The 23,788-nt window shown below is 42.6% G+C and overlaps 2 protein-coding genes across 3 annotated transcripts; both read left to right on the plus strand.

Annotated features, from left to right (window-relative positions):
* Positions 1 to 1,768: 1,768 nt before the first annotated feature.
* LOC308312495 (octanoyl-[acyl-carrier-protein]:protein N-octanoyltransferase LIPT2, mitochondrial-like) lies at positions 1,769 to 2,488 on the plus strand (the record flags this gene model as incomplete). The annotated part of the gene is made up of 1 exon (XM_080759103.1): positions 1,769 to 2,488. The coding sequence occupies one exon, from the start codon at positions 1,769 to 1,771 to the stop codon at positions 2,486 to 2,488; it is 720 nt and encodes a 239-aa protein (XP_080615229.1).
* Positions 2,489 to 5,827: 3,339 nt separating this feature from the next.
* On the plus strand, positions 5,828 to 23,614 carry LOC308312713 (polyunsaturated fatty acid 5-lipoxygenase-like). Of its 2 annotated transcripts, XM_080759415.1 has the most exons (15): positions 5,828 to 6,018; positions 8,409 to 8,519; positions 8,556 to 8,643; positions 10,697 to 10,778; positions 10,896 to 11,018; positions 12,051 to 12,157; positions 12,676 to 12,848; positions 13,902 to 14,048; positions 15,276 to 15,479; positions 15,573 to 15,659; positions 16,443 to 16,621; positions 17,137 to 17,258; positions 19,695 to 19,795; positions 21,139 to 21,309; positions 22,174 to 23,614. In XM_080759415.1, the coding sequence occupies exons 1-15, from the start codon at positions 5,869 to 5,871 to the stop codon at positions 22,351 to 22,353; spliced, it is 2,025 nt and encodes a 674-aa protein (XP_080615541.1). In that variant the 5' UTR covers positions 5,828 to 5,868; the 3' UTR covers positions 22,354 to 23,614. The 2 variants fall into 2 exon arrangements, with proteins under 2 accessions (XP_080615541.1, XP_080615540.1); XM_080759414.1 differs by having other exon boundaries at positions 8,409 to 8,643.
* Positions 23,615 to 23,788: the final 174 nt, after the last annotated feature.

Raw genomic sequence — 23,788 nt, forward strand, 5'->3', positions numbered from 1 at the left:
CAGAGTGTAGGGCGCCTGCACACAACACCATGCGTTGATGCCATGTGTGCATATGTGCAGGCACCCAACACCACGTCCATACAAAAACATAGTACAATCCAGATAAAAATTCAGCTTTTACAGAGGCCAGTTTCGAATTGCAGCCATCCGTAGGTGCCCTTTGAGAGCAGTTTTGAAGGAGCCAAGGGATTCACATGTCTTAATGACTGTTGGTAGGGCATTCCACATTTTGGTCGCATAGGAGCGAAAATAATTTAGTCCCTTGTTTGTGCCGAATCTGGGTTGTACATGGTTTGTTGCACTCCCTCTGGTGTTGTGGGTGTGGACTTCGTTTACATTAAGGAAGTAATTTAGACAGGTACATGGGTATCTTGGTGGTGTATCTAATCTTGTGGACCAGACCCATTGCAAGATGCTGTACTCTGTCGTCGACCCTAAGCCATCCCAGCCTGTCAAAGTGGGCAGGGGTGAGGTGGGTTCGGGGGGTGAGGCCAAGTAGGAGCCTGACCAGTTTGTTTTGGGAGGTCTGGAGCCTTGTTTTAAGGGCCTTTGAGGTGCTGTGGTACCAGGAGGTGGATGCATAGTCAAAGAAACCTTGTACAAGGGCTCCTGTTAAGGTCTTCAAGGTGTTTTTGTCGACCAGTGAGGAGATCCTGTAGAGGAATCTTGTTCTTTGATTGACTTTTTTGATTACGTTGGTGGCCATCTTATCACCGGAAAGATTGGCCTCCAGGATGGAACCTAGGTAGGTAATTTGATCCTTCCGTGTGATAATATCATCACCAACTTTAACCAAGAAGCCATCTGCCTTTTTGAGATTACTATTTGATCCGAAGAGAATGGATTCAGTTTTTCCCAGGTGTAAGGATAGTTTGTTATCAGCGAGCCAGGTGCAGATTCTACCGAGTTCAGAGCTGAGGGTCTTTTCAACCTGCAGTTTGTTCCTGTCCGAGACCAGCAGTGCTGAGTCGTCTGCGAACAGGAACAAGTTGCAGTCACAAGCTGAAGTCATGTCGTTTACATATATTAGGAACAGTAAAGGCCCTAGGACTCATGCAAGCATCAAGAACCTCTCTTCACAACAAGCGGCCACCAAGGTATTTTACGTTAGATTAGTCTTTGATGTTGTTTGTTTTAACGGACACGTTCACCTGCGCATCGCGCATTTCCGCATGTGTTTCTACATTTGTTTGATCAATATTTGTATCATAATGCACTTCGCTGATTGTTTATGTGCTTTATTATTTTTGTGTGAACGTAGTTCTCACGGCATGGAACAATAACTGGGATGAGAAGAATGCCCAATAAATGCCCGTTGATAAAGAACCGCCTGTGTCGTCATTGTTGGGGAGAGAGCTACACTGCCTTTCTCCACTGTGAATTCCTGGTGTACTGTACTTTTAGTGCAGTATTTTTCACACTGGTAACAGCAGTGGTATTTTGGCTACATGCATCCCCAACTGATGACCTTCTAAATGTCAGCACATTTTTACAAATAGCAAATCATTCCAACATAAGTGCATGTGTCCAGTAAATCCAAGTGTATAAATTATTCTTTCTTCTGCAGTGCCCATATATGGCTATATACTGTATGGACATCTATGTCATAACATGGCGCAGTGACGTCCTCCACCGGTGCGGCCAAATATGGACATACGGGTCACAGCGTACGGGTCACAGCGTGACACACAGACAGACAGTTCTGCCTGGGTTACATAGTAATCACTCAACTATAGCAATCACAACATTATAATGCTTTGTAACTGACATGCAGCAGAGTAGTAGAGCGGTGCTGGAGGTGGTGAGTCTGGGTCTGAAATCTTACTCCAGTGCTCTCCAGGTCCAGCAGTCCTACATGGCACAGCACCTGGAGGGCAGAGGGAGGAACGTGATGCTGCTGTGCGAACATCCTCCAGTCTACACCGTCGGTCTGAGACAGGCCTCTTACACTCCCACTGAACAGCGGAGGCTCAAGCTCCTCGGTGCCCAGTTCTTTCACACCAACCGTGGCGGTCATATAACGTTCCACGGGCCGGGGCAGCTGGTGTGCTACCCCGTTCTGGACCTGGCCTGCTTCCAGAACAGCGTCCGCTGGTATGTGGGCGCGCTGGAGAGGACGGGCGTTCAACTGTGCAGGGAACTCGGCATCGAGGCCTCGACGTCCCCGCCGCACACCGGGGTCTGGGTGAGAGACAACAAGATATGTGCCATAGGTTGTGCTACACGGATACACGTTGGTCATTACATCACGTCTCACGGCATGGCTCTGAACTGTAACACAGACATGACCTGGTTCAAACACATTGTGCCCTGTGGGATTGTCGGGAAAGGAGTGACGTCACTGACTGCCGAGCTGGGAAGGACCGTGACTACAGCTGAGAGCACCCCTTACCTGCTGGAGGCCTTCAGACAACAGTTTAACTGTCTGATAGTAGAGGGAGAGAAGGAACACGGTGACAACCAGCCGGACTTTGATTACCTAACATGACTCCCAGGCAAAAAACACTTTGTGTTTGAAATAGACACTTTAGTGCTTTCTAGGGTATGATTTGTGGCCCTAAAGATGAATACATATCAGATACAGGTGATGGTATTCCTGCTGGGCATTGCTGCCTGACGCACCTCCTCCAGTGCCTTTTGAACAGGTGTGCTGTTAAGTTAATATCAACATCTTAATTCTGTCCAATACTTCAATAAAGAGTGTGAGGGTGAAATCATGACAGGGTTACTGCTGTCGAAATATGACTTCCTATAGTCAAAAAACACTTTGTGTTTGAAATAGACACTCGTTCTTTCTCAGGTGTGATTTGGAGCCCTAAAGATGAATACAAAATTAATATCAACATCTTAATACTGTCCAATAGTTCAATACGGAGGGGGGTGAAATTATGACAGGCATTGCTGCTTTATATGACTCCCAGTCAAAAAACACTTTTGCAATAGACACTAAAAAAAGGTCACGTGTTGTGGTTAAAATAGAGTTTGAAGTTACAATGGGTTTGTATAGGAAGGGAGCGAGGCAGCTAAAATGAATTTCAAATATCTAAATACTGAATCAAGCAACTTAAAAACTTGGCCAGGATTTAGATCAAGTGTAAATGACCCAAGGCACTGTGTGTCATACTTTTATTTTGAAAGGGTTTTTTGGTTTGAGTTCAGTGTGTGGCCTAGAGCCTGGTAATTTTCCACTGGGGGTTGCATTGATTAGGTATTGCACTCACCTGGCTGCTCAGGATCAGATCAAGGAAATGTTTGAGGAAGCAGCAGCAACAGTTTCATATCTTAGCACCCAGCTAGAACGGGAACAAGGTATTGTGTTAGTGTTTTATTTTCTGTGCAATTACTTTGGAGATGTTTATATTAAGAGAGAGAAGGTGTCATGTAAACATTGTGATTGTTTATAGTTTATGTTTGTATGTTGTAAGAGCTCATTTTTTCTTGTTTATTTTCCTATAGTTCTTACGGTGTCTGTCCAAAAAAGGGGTTTCAACAATGAAAATTAAAACCTTCTGGAGACATCAGTACGCTTCACCATTCTCTGGCTTGGGTTAGCTACATCAAGGCCTGCGTTTTTTATCAAGTCTAAATGGGTTAATGCGATGAGAAGCACTGCCACCTACTGGCCAATGAGAGACATCACCCATTACTCCAACCATGCCTCTTAGTCCAGACATCTATTCTATTCAGAGGTAGCCTGGGCTGGGCAGCATTCCATTTCGGGTTTATGATCCGCTCGGGAGCGGATGGTAATTTTTCGTCATGTTGTAGTCACTGGTTTGTAGTCATCTGGCAGGAAACCACAAGGCGGAATCAGAAGTATACCCAAAATACTTCCCATGATCATAATTTTAAGGCCTATCCAATAATATCCTTGATGCAGCGTATCAGTGTATGCTGCTGATTTTTAAAATATAAATGTGAGTGTACTTTCCAGAGACTATTTTAGTGTCAGTATACATTTGTTGTCCTACGGGGAAATTGTATTTTTATTGGGTAGACCTGCAGGGGACTTATTGACTTAAAGCTGCTATAAGCAATAATATGTCAAATGTTTAATGACCTTTTTATTTATTATATTTTTTTGGTATTCAGACAGCCAGCAATGGGTAGAAATCTCCCCCAAAAATGTTTGTCTCTGTGACACATCTAGGGGCCGCAATCTGCATTCAAAGATTTTCCTAGAAGCTTTGTCATTGGTCAATTTGCCTGTCTGCTTCCTGGTTGGTTAGTCATTGCGACCGGGGTTTTTTTCCGACCAATGACAAAGTTTCTAAGAACATCTTTGAATGCAGATTTCGGCCCCTAGATGTGTCACAGAGATTCTTTTGGGGGAAAAATAAAAAGGTAATTAAAATGTTGACATAATTATTATTGCTTATAGCAGATTTAAGGTACCGCCTTGTGGTTTTCTGCCAGATGACTACAAATCATTGACTACAACATGACATATTTTACAATCCTCTCCAGACCGGTTCACAGATTTTGAGAACAAAGAGGTGGAAAAGCCTGGTGACATGAGGTTAATTTTCAGAGGCTGAGGCATGAGCAGAGGTGGCTTCTGGGTGGCGCGTGCACACACCTGGAATGTGTTCCAACCATAGTCCAACCTAAGGTTCCAACCCATTTAATTGCACAGTGTGCATTGGAATGTGCTCATGCAGGTCGAGGTTAATGATGGGGGACACATCTCCACCCCTGCGTGCTCAAATGTGCATGCTTGTTTTAAGCCATTACTATTCCACTTTCAATATTTTGGTTTGTTTGTATAGCTCCGTTTGGAACAACGGGGGTTGTGCCGTCCAAAAACAGTGGTGAAAACCCTTTTCGCAATATCATTTCCAATAAGCCATTTATGGCTAGCTACAGATGATAAACACGTAATGTTTTTAGACAGGGGTGAAACGTAACCATTGTCTCCACCAGGTCACAACACCACACTTGTGGATCTGCTAAATCACTATATTGTATTTATTTTTGAGTGGTGCTAACAGCTCCCATGCAAGAAAGGGTCTGTCTGTCTGTCTGTCTGTCTGTCTGTCTGGAGCACGGAATGTCTGTTTGTCCCATTGACCCCTGCAGCTGTTTGGGGTCACACACACACACAATTTACAATTTACAATTTAGGCATTTAGCAGACGCTCTTAATCCAGAGCGACTTACATTAAGCAAGAACAAAAGCATGGGAATACATCACATAAAGACATTTATCATGAAACATGCGTAGCTAAGAAAGTAACAGTGGAATATCTATAATGAAACTATACATATAAGCTATACATCTATACTACTATGCTACACATATGTACTATGACGTGCTATGGCTACTAGAATTGCTATCTAAGGGGGTGGGGTAAGTGCTATGGGCCATGATGGAGTCTGAAAAGGTGGGTTTTCAGACTACGGCGGAAGATTGGGAGTGATGCTGCAGTTCTGACTGCAATGGGAAGTGCATTCCACAGTTTTGGAGCCAGAAGGGAGAAGAGTTTGGGACGTGTGGAGCGTTGTCCCGGCGTTTTTAGTGAGGGTACTTCCAGCTTCCCTGCGTTGGCTGATCTGAGTGAGCGGGTATAACACAGAAGTATAATTGTGCTTATAAGTCAACAACTGGCTTGACTCCAAGAGACTAAAGAGAAAAATACCCAAGTAAAGCAAATAACTACCTCGTATTTGTAGCACAGTACTTCTACTTGAGTAAAGGTACTTTTTCCTCCCACCACTGGATTAGAAACATGAGGAGGTGGGAGGCAGCACACCCATACAAACTGCTTGTTGGTGTTATTTGAAGACTTGTCTCGTTCATTCAGTCTCAGTCAGTCAGGCATTGAGCTTTGTGCTGGCGGCTCATCATCTGAAGGTGTCTTGTGCATCATGCCTTCCTACACGGTAACCGTTGCTACAGGGAATCAGTGGTTTGAAGGAACTGATGACTACATCTACATAACACTGCTCGGCACAGAGGGCTGCAGCGATAGAACACTGCTGGACAAACCTCTGCACAATGCCTTCGAGAGGGGGGCGGTAAGTTCTTACAGCTTTAGTTACTTTGCATGTTTAAATCAACAAAACATACATTAACTATAGTGCTATTTGTACTTTGGCTATTCTAAAATAGAGTAATATGAACATTTATCATATTCCATTCCGATTGGCTCCAATTGGTTTTGCGAGCCAATTATATCGGAATGGACTGAACCCTCAATATATTGCTCCAGTGGACATGCAGTATGATGGATTGACATGTTTTTCAGTTTAGCAGAACGTTTTTTTCTTTTTTCTTCTCCCTTTAGTTTAGTATAGTTTAGTTTACTGAGGTTATACTGACAGTATAACCTCAGTATAACCCCGAGGCAGGGAAACAACAATGCTAATTGTTTGCATATGTTATACACATTCCACAGCCCTCAGGTCTGGAATGTGTTGATCAAGTCTGGACTGGAGAAAAACCCATAAATGAGAAAACCCATAAATGGATGTTTACAAATTGGATTTCAAAGTCTTTTAACCCAGTGGTTCTCAAAGTGGTCCCACTGGTCCTTGAGTGCAAAATGTGTTAATATAACATCAAAACCACTTTAACGCTGTATATTTAGCTTGTAGATTGGCTATTAAAACAAGGATATGAGGGGGAATTATTGTGGAATATTTTCGAAATATTTTAACAACACAATCTTGAATGGTGGTCCCCGACACAAAATGTGGGGTCTGCAGCCAAATAAATATAAATGTGGGGGTCCTTGATATGTAAATATTTGAGAACCCCTGCTTTAAACAACATTCTTTGTGATCAGTGCATCCCTCATTATCTGTCATGATGATGATGAAATGAGCACCAGATGGGACATGTCGACATGATTTGTGACATTTTGTGCACAACTTTTAAAGCCAATATAGGAATGGAATCCGAAAAATCTAACAGATGTGTCTAGAATAGATCACATGACTACAGAGATATGTGTATACCACAATTAATGTGTGTGAGATTTGGACCACATCTGTAGGAGACATGCGTGTTTTAAGTACCGCAGGTACCTAACTTGAGTAAACTAAAGACCTGGAGGCGTGACCAATGCTCTTTGGACACTCAGAATAGCCAAATGGCATTGATCACGCCTCCAGGTCTTTAGTTTACTCAAGTTAGGTAATAAGACCTGGTACTTAAGACATGCAAAATACAGCCCCTAATAGGAGTATAGTAGCTAAAAGTGTGTTTTGAAAAGGTCTGCCAGGTATAGCGTGTTGTTGATATTCTTCATCCAGAGAACAATTATAGTCGTAAGACAAAATAATGTTGAATCTCAAGCGTGGCTTTATATATGCAATGCAGAGGTTATAAGTCTAGAGGCATACTGTATAGTGCAGCAAGCGTGACACTGACACAGATTGTCTGAGGCTCATCTACCCCGACATACCCGACCCCGGTCATTATCCCTCATCTTCCAATACATCTATGAATCATGTCCTGTTCATAACAATAGACTTTGTGCCTTCTTGCCATATCTTGGTCCTTGGGGATTTTGGTACGTGCCCACATTTACTGGTTACACAACTTTTCTGGCATCAGATTTGTTTGTCCAATTGTTTCCCCACCATCTAGAGTTTGGGCACGTGCCACCCTGCCACCCATCATTACTTAACTGTAAACAGGACGTCCATGTAACTGTGCACTGGTCCCTTGAGAAGACCTTTCATCAGATGGCGACATTTGTTATTTCCTAACAGGCCCGGCCTTGTGCTTGCCAATATTATGGAGCCTTTGTACATAACCCATTTTGTGACATTTATACTGGAATACATTTTACTGTGCTATAGATTACATTTTCCTTTAATACTCTCTCTTGCCATTTCATTGACTAGACTAGAACGATGCAACTTGGGAACCTAATAATATCCGTTGTCAACTTGTGATAGCACCCGTTTTAACTATCTGTCTGTGTGCCTTTTTGTGCCCATACTACTATACAGAGATATCTGTAGTATCACACACACACGCACACACACACACACACACACACACACACACACACACACACACACACACACACACACACGCACGCACGCACGCACACACACACAGAGACGTGGCGCATTTATAGTAGGATACCACTACAAGCGACACAGAGTCAGATTTGAAACATTTGGTTTGGAGGTTTTGTCTTAGCCTACCGTGTGTGTACTAACCGGTGCAGCAGTGCCAGAGATTAGCTGCTCACAAACAGATAGACCGACAGGTAGATGCACCGGAAACAAATTTGGAAGCTTTCTGGAATGATTTGCTAGCTGGGTGGCCGTTCGTTCGGGCCTGGTTGCGATAGAAAAACTAAACAAAACACATCACAATTAAGTTAAAAATGTATGAAACGATCAGCTTTTCTTTATATACCTTTTGGCCAATTTACGTCTGTGCGCAGGTGGACTCGTATGACGTGATGGTACCGGAGAACCTGGGTGACGTTGAGATGGTGAAGATTGAGAAGAAGAAGTACTGGGTGCAGGACGACTGGTACTGCAGGTACATCACGGTGAAGACCCCGGCTGAGGTGAAGACCCCGGCTGAGGTGAAGACCCCGGCTGAGGTGTGCGTGGAGTTTCCCTGCTTCCGCTGGCTGGTGGGCGACAAGGAAGTAGTTCTCCGTGATGGACGAGGTATAGTCATTTAGTCATGTCTGCATACCTGACTGTTATTGTATGTCACGTCCATGACGTAGCATACTACCGCATGTGTATTTTTGATATACGGTAACCTTTATCAGAACTGTTTCTTATTTGCAACTGTGGCCTGGCGAAAGATAAGGCCTCTTGAAGGAGAGGGGAGGTATAGCGCCTAAAATAAATCAACATTCAGTGTCAAGGATGCAGACAGAGAGTTGAACCCAAATGCAAAGTCACAACAAACAAGTAGTAGATAAGTAGATAATAAAGTATTTAATAAAGAAAGGCAGAATCTTACACTGAATATGCAGTTAGGAACCAGGCAATCAAGAATGACATAATAGTAAAAACAGGAACAGGTACGTAGCAGGACATCAATGACACCAGGTTATGAACTGACAATGAGTGTTTGCACTGAGTCCAGTTTTATAGGCAGCAGGTTGATTAGCAAAGAGTTCACAGGTTGGCTGATGAGAGAGTTGGACACAGGTGTGTAAGTGGGACTGCAGTGTGGTGGAAATGAATGTGGGAGCTAGTGGCCATGGTGGAGTCACAGACTGAGGGAGAGACAGACTGTGACATTCAGGTTAAAAGCTAAGAAAGATAATTGGCCCCGGGGCTCCCATTAGTCGTAATCTGTCCCTGGCACAATCAATAAATAAATAAAAACAATGAAAAGGTTAGTGCTGTTCACACCAAGCACCATAAAAATATCTACATTATGATTGTTGTTAAAAAAGAAATGCGCAGCTGAATTGGAAGGCACAGTCCATACTGCAACTATAGTATGGACTATACTTTATAGACTCTGTGTACTGTACCAGGGCTGCCATGTCTCACCCTTTGAGCGTGACAGTCACGCAATTTAACCCTTTACCACGCACCACGCCACACATGCCATTTCACACGCATTATAAATAACAATTTTCTCCGCGGCTCCGCCGCGTAATAACGCGCGCTCATGTGTGCGTCCTCACAAACGGTAAAATAGCCGATCTGCATGAGATCTCATGCAGCATATGCAGTAGGAGGGTAAACAGTGGACCAAATCGCCATTTTTCATGGAAGACAATATAGACCCCACAAGTTACAACAAGTTAGGTGTTTGGCGTCTCTTGCGTGATATGAGGAACTTGAGGAAGTGAAGTGGAACGGTGCCAGTAGCCCGTGCGTGCACATTATAGGGACAAAGTTGTGTGTGTGTGTGTGTGTGTGTGTGTGTGTGTGTGTGTGCGTGAAGTGGGGGGGGGGGGGGGGGGGGGGCGCATCGCGACTTGTTTCTGTTCAGAGAGAGAGCCCACAGATGTGTTTGAACTAAGAAAATGTAAAAATAAGGCATTTTCCCACATTCCAGTTTTCTGACTTTTTATTTCACAACATATTCCCCAATTTCCACTGAGATTATGGGGTGAATGAATGTGGCCACTGGCCAGACCCATCTTCTCTTTCTGTCATAGTGACATTGTCCTCCATCAGATCATGTCCAAATCAGGTTATCCAATCTCCAGTAGCCTCTTCAGTTTTTTGAAGATTTTTTGAGTGGTGCAACCACTGACCACTCCCTTACGGAGCTATGTGTGTGGCTGGCTGGGTCTGAGCACTATGTGTGTGGCCTGCTGGCTGGCTGCGGGTCTGAGCATATAGATAGATAGATAGATAGATAGATAGATATCTTTTTCATTTCTACTTTAAGCATGAGGAGGCTGTCAGTGCAGGGAGAGCAGCTGGCATGGAGGTGAAGACATCAATGTTAAGGTTAAATATCAACGTTAAAACGGGACAAATCCACATTAAAAAAGGCCAATTATTTTCGCCGCTGCTCTTCGGACGGCGTGGAACGCATTAAGACACTATAGAGTCTCACTCTTGACATTTTCTGAAATATGGCAGCCCTGACTGTACTGTACTGTACTGTACTGTGTGTACTGTAGCTGATTTACTTCCAGCTGCAGCAGATACAATCCTTCTGGAAAATATACACTGTCTGAATGTTTGATATTGTATCTCTTGATCCACTAGCCTAACATGTGTTTGTTATCTGTGTTAGCACGTTTGCCACAGGACGATAACACAACACAGGGCCAGCAACACCGACAGAAGGAGTTGGAATGGAGGCGAAAAGTGTACAGGCAAGATGCACGTTTTTATACTTTCAACGAACTTATATCCAAGGAAACTTGGTGAAGTGCTTCTTTAACACTTTAGTTACAATGTTCGGTACAAAACTCTTCCTTTAATCCTACCAGATGGAGTGAGTGGCAACCAGGCTTCCCTATGAGCATTGATGCTAAAGAGTCCAGTGACCTGCCTCGGGATATCCGGTTCGACAGTGACAAAGGCGTGGACTTCAAACTGAACTACAGTAAAGCGTATGTACTGCCTTCATCATCACCCTGCTAGCTGAACTGAAACATGAACAGACCAAAGAACAATAGTTGGCATGCAGTTTGCACCGTTGAACACTGTTGACACTGGAGCCCGACTTAAGCCCCGACATTTGGGTCCAATGCCCCTTTTTATTGTAGACTCCTATAGGTTACCTAGATTACAACAAAATCAATTTTGGAAAACCTTTAACCTTTTCCAGAAATGCAAGATTTTTTTTCTCCAGTTTATGGATTGTGCTTGTGCAAACTCATTTACATTGATACCTGCTCCCAAACTGTACACTGCACTGTACTGCTGTACTGATTCACATGTAGTTTTAGTTTGGCTGTGCAGGTATATGCATGTGGAAATCTTAAACTGGAAAAGCTCCACTACATAAAAACATAAACAAACAGCTTAAAAAGCATTATAGAAAAAGACACAACCTTTTACACAATAAAAGCAATAAAAACAGGCGTTTTGTTTTCAAGGACTTTGGGGATCTTGTACATCAAGAACAGGCTTTTGTGTGGGTGGGATCCTTATTGATCCTCAGGGATCTGCTGAGCTGGGTGTAGAGCTTAGAGTATATTATACTCTAAGGTGTAGAGGTCTTCCAGAATATGCAGCTCACACCTGCTGTTGTTTTCAACAGTGAGAACCATTTTTCCCCCATTCACGAACCACTTAAGCCACTTGAATAACTTTCAGAAATGGTCAAATTGTTAGCACATCTACAAGCTCACAATTTGTGGCAATCTCACTATTGTTGGAATAATTTTGAAAATGTTAAGTCACTTTCTCAACGTGGACCACCATAGGGGTCTAAATTATTAACTCTGAGAGTGTGTAAATGCGGAACCAAATGTACAGTTCCGAGTCCATTTGGTTCCATTTGCTGTTTGCACACAGCACACTCAGAGTGAAACTAACACTGAGGATTTTATAGTGTAGAAATGGGCGTTAATTCAAAAGGTTGAGAATAACTGTACATATTTAATGATGATGATGACGACTTCCATTCTTCCATACAGAATAGAGAACCTGCTTCTGAACAAGTTCATGGACACGTTCCAGTCCTCCTGGGACGACTTCACTGATTTTGAACAGATCTTTGTGAAAATCAAAAACACAATGTCAGGTCAGAATCAAACTCAATCTCAAAATGTAATATGTACCTAATCGATAATCTCTAATTCTGTTCTAGATTTCTACTATACAGTTTTTCAGTCTAGATATTCAGCAGATATGCTCTGGTCCAGAGAGACATACAGTAGCCGGCTACACGTTTGAGATCAGAATAAGTAGAGTGAGCATGAACTCCATGCAGTCAACAAACAACGGGGTAAATACTCTTGCCCCAGCCTTGACGACCTTGCAGGCTTATGCAAAGGTTCAAATGTCATTTATATATAGTATGTTACCAGTATATAGACAGATGCCAGGTTAATTTGTTGACCTGGCATCCTATAGTTTGTATAGTTTCAATGTACAGATTATGTATTAATGCTTAGACTGATGGTAGGTTATTGGTTTTCCTATGATCATGATTTTAAACCGTTCTGGATTAAGAGCATCTGCTAAGTGACTGAATTGTGATTGTTATTGCTGTATGCTTTTGTAACCGATATCTAATTCCATTGTGTTGTGTTGGGCTAGAGTATGTGATGGAACACTGGAAGGAGGACTTGCTATTTGGCTACCAGTTCCTGAATGGTTGCAACCCAGTAATGATCCAAAAATGCCTCAAACTCCCAGACAAGTTCCCCGTCAGCCATGAGATGGTGGCTGCGTGTCTGGAGAGACACACCACTCTGGAGCAGGAGGTTGAGGTACAGTTCAACTCTCTATTCAGATCTTTCTATAAGTATAAGTATTCTGATGAACATCAGACAATAAGGCAGGATGAATCATCAGGGGTATAGGCAGGCAGATAAACATGACTTATGCAAAATGGGTGTGTTTGTGGTTAATTTGCCCAAGTAACATTTTATTTCTTCTTTCCTGAAGACCAGGAACCCTCAAAACACAGGAAAATAAACCAAATATGTTGGATATGCCCAAACCCTGTAATAGTTAACACAATTTTGCGAAGACCTCGCGCCACTCTAAAACAAATTAAATCAACATTTAAGTATCAATAAAAAAGTAAACACTATGACACATTAAATAAAACGTCTGGGTTATTTCCAAGGCTAATGACACATTACTCCAATTTCTCCTTTGTTAGACCCTTTTGAATTTAGATTGACTGCAGCTGCACTAATTAATTCAATCCAGATGATCTGCGATGAGGATGAAGATGACGTACTGTTTCAATGTTGCATGCTGCACATATTTAATTTATTAACTTGCTCAACAGTTATGTGATGATGTGATCATAATATCTTTTAGTTTTTGCCTCAAGGGAGGGAGGGGGCGCGGGGGGGGGGGGGGAGGGGGCGTCATTCAAAACATATCGGCTCTGTCGGGTCACGGGTGGTAACCTCATACCCTCATACAGTATGTCCTAAACTGTTCATTTCAAAACGCAGCTCGAGCCATGTTTCGAGCTTCCAGATCTGCAATATTATTTATTTTATTTTATTTTTATTTATTTGCGCAGTAGAAACGGACGGGAGAGAGAAACCGACAGGGAGAGAGAGATGGGGAGAGACATGCAACGAAGTTTGTCAGGAACGGGACTCGAACCCGAGAAGCGACGTCAGATCTACTACCTTTGATGCTTTTGTGCGACACTGTAGTACGATCAAGTAGGGCGTTCATTTACGAGAAAAACAAAATCACAAATAGTTCAAATAAGGATATATACCGGTAAGAGGTTTCTGCCCGACAGAGATCATTTTAAAACACATGTACACAAACTGTTTAAAGTGTGTTTTCAGGCAGGTAACATCTACATAGCAGACTATGAGCAGTTAGAAGACATCAGTCCAAACAGCACAGACCCAGACACCCAGCAGTACCTGTCAGCTCCCATCTGTCTACTCTACAAGAACACTCAGAACAACATGATGCCCCTGGCCATACAGGTGGGTGCTATACGTCACTCACTGCATGCTATTCTTAGCATGGCATTTCTGGGGCAGCTGCACTGCCAGTGCCACATCTTACTATTTTAATGTAAGGGTTAATTTAAAAGGTTTAGCATTTCTGCCTGAGGGGGACTTTTTTTAATTACTTATTTCTAATGAATAATGTATTTAAAAAACGAAATAAAAGATAAACAACAAAGAAAGTAAATGGAAAAAACACATCTCCCTCATGCATTAAGTCACCATAACCAACCAGGACCATGTGTTTTCAATTAGTCTATTATGTAAGTAAAACTTAGCAGTTAAACATTTCATAACGATTTGCCTTTTGCATTTAGTTTATGTTGATATATTAATTTATGAAACCTGTCATTCTGTGGATACTCATGGGTGGGAGCGGCCTGCAGTTACAGGAGAGAGTTTTTGTTATGTTGTCATTGTTCCGTCTTGTACTCTTGGTATATTTGTGATAAGGACTCCCTAAAAAAACGAGATGATACCTCAAGAGGTTATCCTTTCCAGCTTATGTATTGTGTATGATTTTGAATATAGTGATCCCCGCATTTGATTAGGGTTTTTTGATATAGTTATTTAGAAAAGCCTTGTGTGGACAATTAATACTCAAGCAATGCATCTGTACTGTTGATTAGTCAAATAAAACAGGACATAAATACATAAATAACAGAGACAAAAACAAAGATGTTATTATTGTTCTGGAACCTGACCTCTTTAGTTTAGACTCTATGCACCACCTTGTGGTTGGTTTGTGTTATTTCTTCCTCTTGTGTGAATGGTATGTTCCAGTTCATGGTATGGTCCAGTTTAAGTTTTTCAGGGCAAATTGAAGCAATTTAGTTCATTCCCTCATGGCATATGAGAAGCAAGCATGCTGCAGAGTGTTCTCCACAGCTCTCCAACGTTTGTGTTTTGGTGTGGATATGTCTGTAAGTAAAACTGAATGCAAAACTGTTAAAGAAAATGTTTGAGTTGAGAGAATATTTGTTGTAGCTTAAACTGTTATTAGTGTAGTAGCTCATTTGTTTGTATTTGTGTGTTTATTTTACAGTTTTACAAAAAATCTACAGTAAAAATGACTCTTTCCAAGAAACGTCTTTATTATTGGAGTTGTACACTATCTGTCTAGCCCTGCACAGACACGCAAGTGTGAGGACAGAATAATTATGTTCTATTTTCATTTTCTCCCCCATTGTATCCCCCTCTCAGCTGGGACAAACTCCAGGGGAGGGCAACCCCATCTTCCTGCCCAGCGATGCTCAGTACGACTGGCTGCTGGCCAAGATGTGGGTCCGCTCGGCCGACTTCCAGGTCCACCAGAATGTCACTCACCTTCTGAGGACCCACCTCATCTCTGAGGTGTTTGCTATTGCCCTGTACAGACGGCTTCCTGCGGTCCACCCCATCTACAAAGTAATGATGCTCCCCTTAATGGATTCACAGATATTTTCTTGCTTGATTTACTTAGCATTGATTGATTGATTGATTGATTGCCTTCTTCTATAGCTACTGATCCCACACTTTCGTTTCACCATCGCCATCAATACCAAGGCCAGAGAGCAGCTCATCGGTGAGGGTGGCATTTTTGACAAGGTGCGAAAAATATGAATTCAAGACATAATGACGATAAATAATTATTGAATATTTTTGGTTGTCTTCGTTTGTCAATTGATTATTTTTTTAGCTTCGCTGGCATCAGGGCTAAATCTACTGGCTGAATTTATGGGAAACCTTCATGAACTCCATGTAATATCTATCTCCTACTGATATTTGTTGACCCATTGGCTTTTCGTCTACCACAACCATTAGGCCAGAATTTAAACTTGCACAAAATATATCGACTATTTTTGAATAGCCGATCTAAAATAAAAGTAAAATCTAAAATGACATACAGATGCTTTCCAAGTTTTAATAATGGTTGATATTACTGGGAATCAGACAGGGTTCACATCTCAAGGCACAAAACAACATGGAAATGTGCAGATGGTAATGATTTGACGTCTTGAGGTATGTTAACCCAGTGATACTGAAAGTAGGGTCAGGATCCCCCGCAGGGGTCCTGGAGGCTGTTCCATGGGTTCCCCAGCAAAATGTGTTAATATACTGTAGCATCAAATTCAGTTTAACCACTTTTACCCTCAGAATATAGCAGAATATATACAAGCTCACAACACATATTATTGTATCGTGTTGTGAGATTGTAGATCTGCCGGTGCATCCGAAAAATATTGTGGAACAATTTTGAAAAAGGTCCACGGATAATCCACGGATAATACATATTAATTTGGGGGTCCTTGGAATAAAAACGTTTGTTTTGGAAGGAACGATGAGTGAAATATTTAAATCACACTGACATCCGCCTGATTTCTCATCCAGGCCAATGGCACTGGGGGAGGCGGCCATATTGAACTGATCCGGAAGGGAATGACGTCATTATCATTTAGGTCGCTGTGCTTCCCCGACGCCATCAAAGCGCGTGGCATGGACGACACGACGGCGCTGCCCAACTACTTCTACAGAGACGACGGATACAGACTGTGGGACGCCATTAAGAGGTGTGCAGTGGTGTCAAAGTACATTTACTTTACTGTACCTACAGTAAGTAACAATTTTGAGGTATTTGTACTTTACTTTACCAATACTTTTACTTCTACTCCACTACATCTCAGAGCCAAAATGTTCACTTTTACTCCACTACAATTATTTGAAAACTTGTTACTTTGGAGATTACATTTTTGATTGGAAAACATACATTAATTAACCACTTCAACCCAATCTACAAGTTCACAATGCGTCACAACGCATATTGTGAGTTTATAGATTGGCTATATTCAGATTATACGGTTATTTGTTGATTACACAGTTGTGAGCTTGTAGATTGACTATTTTCAAAAGATTGTGTACACATGAATTGTGAAGAATTTGGAATATAATTTAAAAAATATTTTAACTCAAATATTCTTTCATGGCCGGGCTCCTTGGCACAACATGGAGTCACATGGGGGTCTGAAATACATCATTTTGGGGGTCCTTGAGAAGCTGTTCTAGAGAATGTGTCGTCTCCTTGCAGCTTTGTGTCAGCTGTGGTGAACATCTACTACTGCACTGATGAAACGGTGCAGGGAGACCAGGAGATACAGGCCTTCGTTAAAGAAGTGGTCAGCTGTGGCCTGCAGGACTTCCACTACTGTGGTGAGTGCAGTGTGAGTGTGAGTGTGAATGTTTGTGTGTGTGTGTGTGTGTGAAGGCTGTACCCTAGCCCTTATTTTAGGATTCGAACTTGGGCAGGAATTTTCGAGTGAACATTCAGACCAATCATGACAAACACAATTTTTCGGGCCAAACAAAGAATTATAAAGTAGATAAAACGGCAGGTTACAACACGTTGTGTTCTTTGTAATTATTTGGTCCAAAATATTGTGTGCGTTGTCATGATTTGTCACGACAGGAGTTGGCTTCGTATACGACGCTTAAAGGTCTTTAAATAAATATGTTTTGAAATGCCCATGGAGAAAAATTTCCTGGGCCACTCGTCGTTCTGAAAGGGGGAGGGACTGCGACGCTCTATTGTGCAAAAGGATGCCTGTTTAACAGATTAAATGTAATCAGCATAGGGCGCAGCAGGGAATCGAACCCCCTCCCAGTAAACCAGGAGCTCCATGCCTGTGCCAAAGTGCTTTGTTTGCGACGCAACGCAAAAACCTACCCTTGTAGGAGCCCTACCCTACCCTACCAGCCCTACCCTACCAGCAGCAAAGAATACAAAAACAGATACTTACCCAGTTACCGTGAACCATCACGTTCTTCTGCAGATGACAGGCAGTGTCCACAAGTCAGGTGAAATGAGGTGAAATGACAGAACCGGCCGAAATTGTGGCAGTCGACGCAAAAGACGCAACGCAAACGAGTGCAACAGCAGGCAGCCCGACGCAACGCAACCGCAGGAAGCCGGAACACAAACGCAAACGAGAGCAACACCATCAGTAGGCTACCCTGCAGAACCACACCAGCGACAGCAAAGGACAATAAACAAGATTTGTACTCACTGCGCAGCAAGCTCCTACCTCAATGTCTTGTGCAGGGAGGGGGGGCATCGGTCTGGGACACTTCACATGGGCTCCAGGGCTGTGGGGCCCACGGACATGGCTCGTCTCAGGGTCCAGGGCTTGGTGCTGCCTCCTACACCACTGGTGCAGTGACTCTTCATATTCTGGAATTACATGAAGAGAAAAGTGTCATTAGTGTTATGTAGGCCTACATCACATTAGAAACACATGTGGTTGTATAGCCTTGTCAGCCCCCACAACCCATATTTTATAATATATATTATAATAGAATACATCAATATTAATTATTAAACCAAAAGTTCAAACATAAATCATAAATCAAATGCTTTCAAAATAAACAAACAGTTAACCAGTTGATCCAAGTTAAGACACCAAGCCTATATGACTCACCGAAGAGTAACCAAAGGTTGTCACAGTGGACAGGAACATGCTGCTGTCAAACATTTCGGCCATCTTGCATAGGTGGGAGTGGGAGTGGGGAGTGTAGGAACTGATGTCACCTTTATACTGCCTTGATTGACAGTTGACATGGGTTGCCATTTGTGGGTTGCCATGTTGGCTGGGTTACATTTACATTGCCAAGGCAAAAAGCAACAATACAATCAAAACTAAATGTATGTACATTTGAATTGAAAGTCAGAATATTCAATAAATCAGTGTCACACACACACACGCACATGCGCGTGCACACACACACACACACACACACACACGCACACGCACACGCACACGCACACGCACACACACACACACACACAGACGCAACAGCGCAGCGAGAGAGAGAGAGAGAGAGAGAGAGAGAGAGAGAGAGAGAGAGAGAACTAATCTTTTTCTCAAATTGTGCCATGCTGGTGTGTGTGTGTGTGTGTGTGTGTGTGTGTGTGTGTGTGTGTGTGTGTGTGTGTGTGTGTGTGTGTGTGTGTGTGTGTGTGTGTTTGTTGCTGATTGGCTGATTGGCTGCAGGCCCATCACCAAATGAATGTGCACAGGGGATTTTGGAGAGAGACACCTGGGACAGCACAACAAGGAGATAGACATAACTTCTGACAGGAATGCACGAGAAACTTACTTTTTAACATATATCACATTCTCGCCGAGATATATTTTCGAAAAAAAAGGGGGAAAAAAAACCAACCTGAATGGTTCAAATGCATTGTGGTGTGTGCATAAGCCAGTTCTCCACTTTCAATATGTCATCATTGGTTTGTTTGATAATGGTGTGTAGGCCTACTGTACAAGGAGGACAGACTGGAAATGTACTTTAGGAAACTGATTTGCATGAGATAGATCAGCATAACATTCAAACCCACGTCTGTCCGCCCGCCCACCTGCCTGATTCCATGCCTGGTCCATTCTGCATTTGGGTTCACTTGCTAGACCCTACACTCTAAATTGACACACTTTTGAAAACGATGGTTCTTGGAATTACTTGTTCTTAATACCAATTTAACTTGACAGCCCATAATGGCGTACGTTCTTTTTTATCTCTTATTTCAGAGTTGCATCTGAATGATGCAACAATGCAAGATCACTTCTCTCATTTCTTTCTGCCAATGTGCAGAGTTTCCCAAGTGGTTGAAGACACGTGAGGAGCTCACAGAGTATGTGACCGTGGTCATCTTCACAGCGTCAGCCCAGCACTCAGCCATCAACTCTGGACAGGTGAGACAGCAGAAATCCTATCTGCTCATTACCCACCGGTCAATTCTGACATACATACATGTTACATTAGTTGGACTTCAGGAATGGTAATGATCAGATTAAAAGAACAGTTATGTTTTGGTTTGTGGGGGCGAAAAGATAATTCTCTGAAATATATGAGCCCCTACCTGACAACACTTAGAGATGAGCTACACAGCTCAGTACTTTTGAGTACAGGCTGAACAGTTGCATAATAACTGGAGATACTGAATGCCTAGGTGTCACATGGGCCAACTCACATGGCCAGCAGCATGAGCAAGTTAGGATACGAGTGATGCACGAACCACGAGCACGCTACGAGCAGGGAAGCGGACATGGACGGCATTAGAAGGGAAAAGCACACACAGAAGTGAAGATACAGAAACAGTGAGCCAGCTGTAGACATTTGGAGAGCCATAAATCTCAGCAATACAGCTATGTCGGGGGTGTGTACAGTACCAAGATGATAGTACACTAAGTACAGCCAGGTCGAAGCGACCTGCTGTAGTTATCCCAGGGCAGTGCAGGGAAGTTTCCTGCAATACACACACCATATGACACTGGCCAAGAAACAGTAGTGGTCATTGGGGAAAACAACGAATGGACGAGCGGACAAGACGGAGATTGGCAGGGAATAGAGCAGATTGGCAAAAACAATGAACTAGGACATGACGGGCAAGAAGGGTGGATTATACAACAATAATATAATAGGCCCTGGAGATTGAGGCTTCTTCCATGCAGCCGAAGGCTCTGCTCCTCTGAAATGCTGTATTATTATACTCTGCACTATTTAATTATGAATAAACTGGCACTACTACTAATCTAACTTTGTCTATGTTGATCTGAGTTTCTCTAGGTCTATCCAAGTGTTCTCCGTTTATCTACTTTGGGCTCTACAGGTTCACCAGCAGAGTCTAAGCAATAATAATTTTCTATCTACAATCAACAAATTCACAACACTTAGTGCAGGGGGCCAACACTGATATTTTCATGAATTGGTACCACCTAAGGTGACCGTAAAAGTTTTATATTTTTGTATTCCTACATGTCTCTATAGTTTATACTTTGGTATGATAAGTCTTCCAAATCAGTAGCTTGGCCAGTTATTGCCAGTTATATGTGACCATGCACAGCACAGACAACCTATATAAGCCAAAACATTTCCAAATTTCATTATGCTTTAAGTAGCATGCAAGTGACATGTCAAACTAGGGGGTTTTCCTGGTTCTGAATCCATTCCAAGCATTCGTTTTGCACGAAAAAACACTCCTTGGGCTAAAATGCACTTAGTTACTTTAGTTTACACCACTGTGTATGTGCTTCAGTATGACTGGTGCTCCTGGATCCCCAACTCCCCCTCCACCATGCGGAAGCCCCCTCCCGTGAAGAAGGGGGTGGCAGACGTGCAGCTAATCATGGCCAGCCTGCCGGACCGCGGGCGCTCCTCCTGGCACCTGGGAGCCATCTGGGCCCTCACCCAGCACCAGGACGACGAGGTATTTCCCAAAGGTCAAATTAAGCCTTCGTGATTTGGGGGGATAAACAAGTTCGAAACCGGGCTAGTGACGAAGCAAGACACTGAACCCCTAATTACTCCTGATGTGCAGGTTGGTGCCTTGCATGGTTTCCTCTGTCATCGGTGTATGAATGTGTGTGTGTGTGTGAATGGGTGAATGTAACGCACAATCTATCTAAAGCGCCTTGGACAAAGGCACTATAAAAATGCACCATTTACCATTTACCTCAAAAACGGATATACAATTTAGTGTAATGTCACTGATATTCCTGCAAAATCTTATTTGGCTGACCAGTTGAAACACTTTTAAACCCATGTATCAGTTAAAACTCATTTGTAGTTTACTTCACTTATAGGCTTTGTAGGGCATAGTGTATATAGGCTCCATATGCACATACGTCATTTTGGAAATAACGCTTTCTAGGTTCCTGGTTCCTGGTGCACCGATGTAAGCCGTTCCGTTTAGTGTGCAGTGGTTCTCAAACGTTTTGATTTCAAGGGCCCCGATAACTCAGAGAGCGCACATACGGGTATGGTGTAACAGTAATATTGTGGTTCTCAAAGTGGGGTCCGGGGAGGGACCCCCAGGGGTCCTTGGGTCCTCACTGCTCCCCAGCAAAAGTATAGTTATTGAAAAGCAGCAGTATATAATCATTTAGATTTATTTGCCTGGGTCCCTAGCTGGCACAAAACGTTTTTAGATGGGATCCGGGTCCGTGGTGAAATATCTATTGATTTGGGGGTCCTTGGCGTGAAAAGGTTTGAAAATAAGGTCAATTTGGCCTAAAATAAGGTCAATTTGGCCTAAAATAAGGTCAATGTTTGTGTGTCGTCCCCCCGTCAGCTGTATCTAGGCATGTACCCCGATGAGCACTTCGTAGAGGAGCCAGTGAAGCGGGCCATGGACACCTTCAGGAAGGAGCTAGCAGAGATAAGCTGTGGCATCACACAGAGGAACGAGGGAAAGCGGATGCCCTTCGACTATCTCTCCCCTGATCGAATCCCCAACAGTGTCGCTCTGTGAGGCATGATTATTGGCTTCATATTTACTGTAATGTCAAAGAGCATATCGTCGCTGTAGGGCAGAAACCTCCTTTTTTCCATATTCAAAGTATTATTATTTTTGAGTGGTGCAACCACTCCTACAACCAGCAATGTCCGCGTGTACACGTGTGTGTGTGTACCTGTGTACCTGTTGTCATGAGCACGAGTGGTGCATGTGCACATGCGTGAAATTGGAACGACACGAGTATGTGACTTATTAATACCAGTAGGGGGCGCCAGAAACAGAGAGAGGGGTATACTCTGCCTGCTGCCTGCTAATGAGAGAGAGAGAGAGAGAGAGAGAGAGAGAGAGGAGGGGGGGGGGAGAGAGGGGAGTTGCACCACTCGGTTCACACAGGTGTGATTTTTTCTTAAACGAATGCCCTACTTGATCATAGTACTACACCGTGTTTATGATGATTTTGTATTGCATATAATGTAAATATTTGTATCATGTCTGTAAATGTTTTGATGAATTGAAAATGGAGGACGCTGATGGAGTCTTAGTGCTTTTCCTGGTTTTATCCCTATTAGCAGTTTTTGTATTGACCCGTACCTTCCTTGAACTGTTACTGTACCCATTCTGCAATCTGTTAATGCAATTTTCAATAAGTCAATCAATCAGTCACACAAAAGTATCAAAAGTATCAGATCCGCAAGCTCGAAACACAGTGTGAAGCAACACGATCAGCTACTTTTGATATGTTTTATTTGAGTTGTGAAAAGCCAACAGTGGTTTCTTTAGCACATGAGTGTTAAATGCTTCATTTGCTGATTCTTAGTTGTTAGGTTCTCTTCAGTTCACTTTAACGTGCTCATTATGTGTAGTCATCATATAATGTATTATTGCAGTTTAGTGTTGCACTTGCTAATGTGTAAGGAGGAGTGGGATGTATGTCTTATACTGTTTAATGCAAAGCAAAGTCTTTGTCAATTAATTATGTCATCCTTGAGTTTCCTGAGTTTATGTATAAAAGTATACTAAAGCTGAAATGATTGCTCCCTACATTGACTTTATCTGAAATGATTGAGTAGTGAGTAGTGGAGTTTAGTTTGGTACAGGATCTTGGAAGGATGTCCACTAAGCCATGCTCTGACAGCAGTTAATAGCTTTTTCTTTATCAATACTGTCTGACGGATTAATATCCACATAATTCAACTACTTTTTATCCATACATTTTTTATATTCATACATAATTATGATTGTGACATGAAGCAACAGTGGAAAAAATAAAGATCTAGTAAGGAAACATTATGCTGCTGTTTATTGTCTGAATTGCTGTCACATTTCAAATTAGTCAGACACTGCAGTATATTGTCACTCCCAATCTTCCGCCGTAGTCTGAAAACCCACTTCTTCAGTTTTGTTCTTCAGGCCCAAAAGGGGTCCTATATCTCTGAGTGTTTTGCCAGCA

This window comes from Protomyctophum bolini (genome assembly GCF_963924005.1).
Source record: "Protomyctophum bolini genome assembly, chromosome: 3".
In the NCBI taxonomy this organism is placed as follows: Eukaryota; Metazoa; Chordata; class Actinopteri; order Myctophiformes; family Myctophidae; genus Protomyctophum; species Protomyctophum bolini.

Coding starts and splice junctions, on each gene's coding strand:
- LOC308312713 (XM_080759414.1), top strand. CDS start 5,869: ATGCCTTCCTACACGGTAACCGTTGCTACAGGGAATCAGTGGTTTGAA. Junction 10,779..10,895: donor TGGAGGCGAAAAGTGTACAG/GCAAGATGCACG, acceptor TAATCCTACCAG/ATGGAGTGAGTGGCAACCAG. Junction 12,158..12,675: donor AATCAAAAACACAATGTCAG/GTCAGAATCAAA, acceptor GTGTTGGGCTAG/AGTATGTGATGGAACACTGG.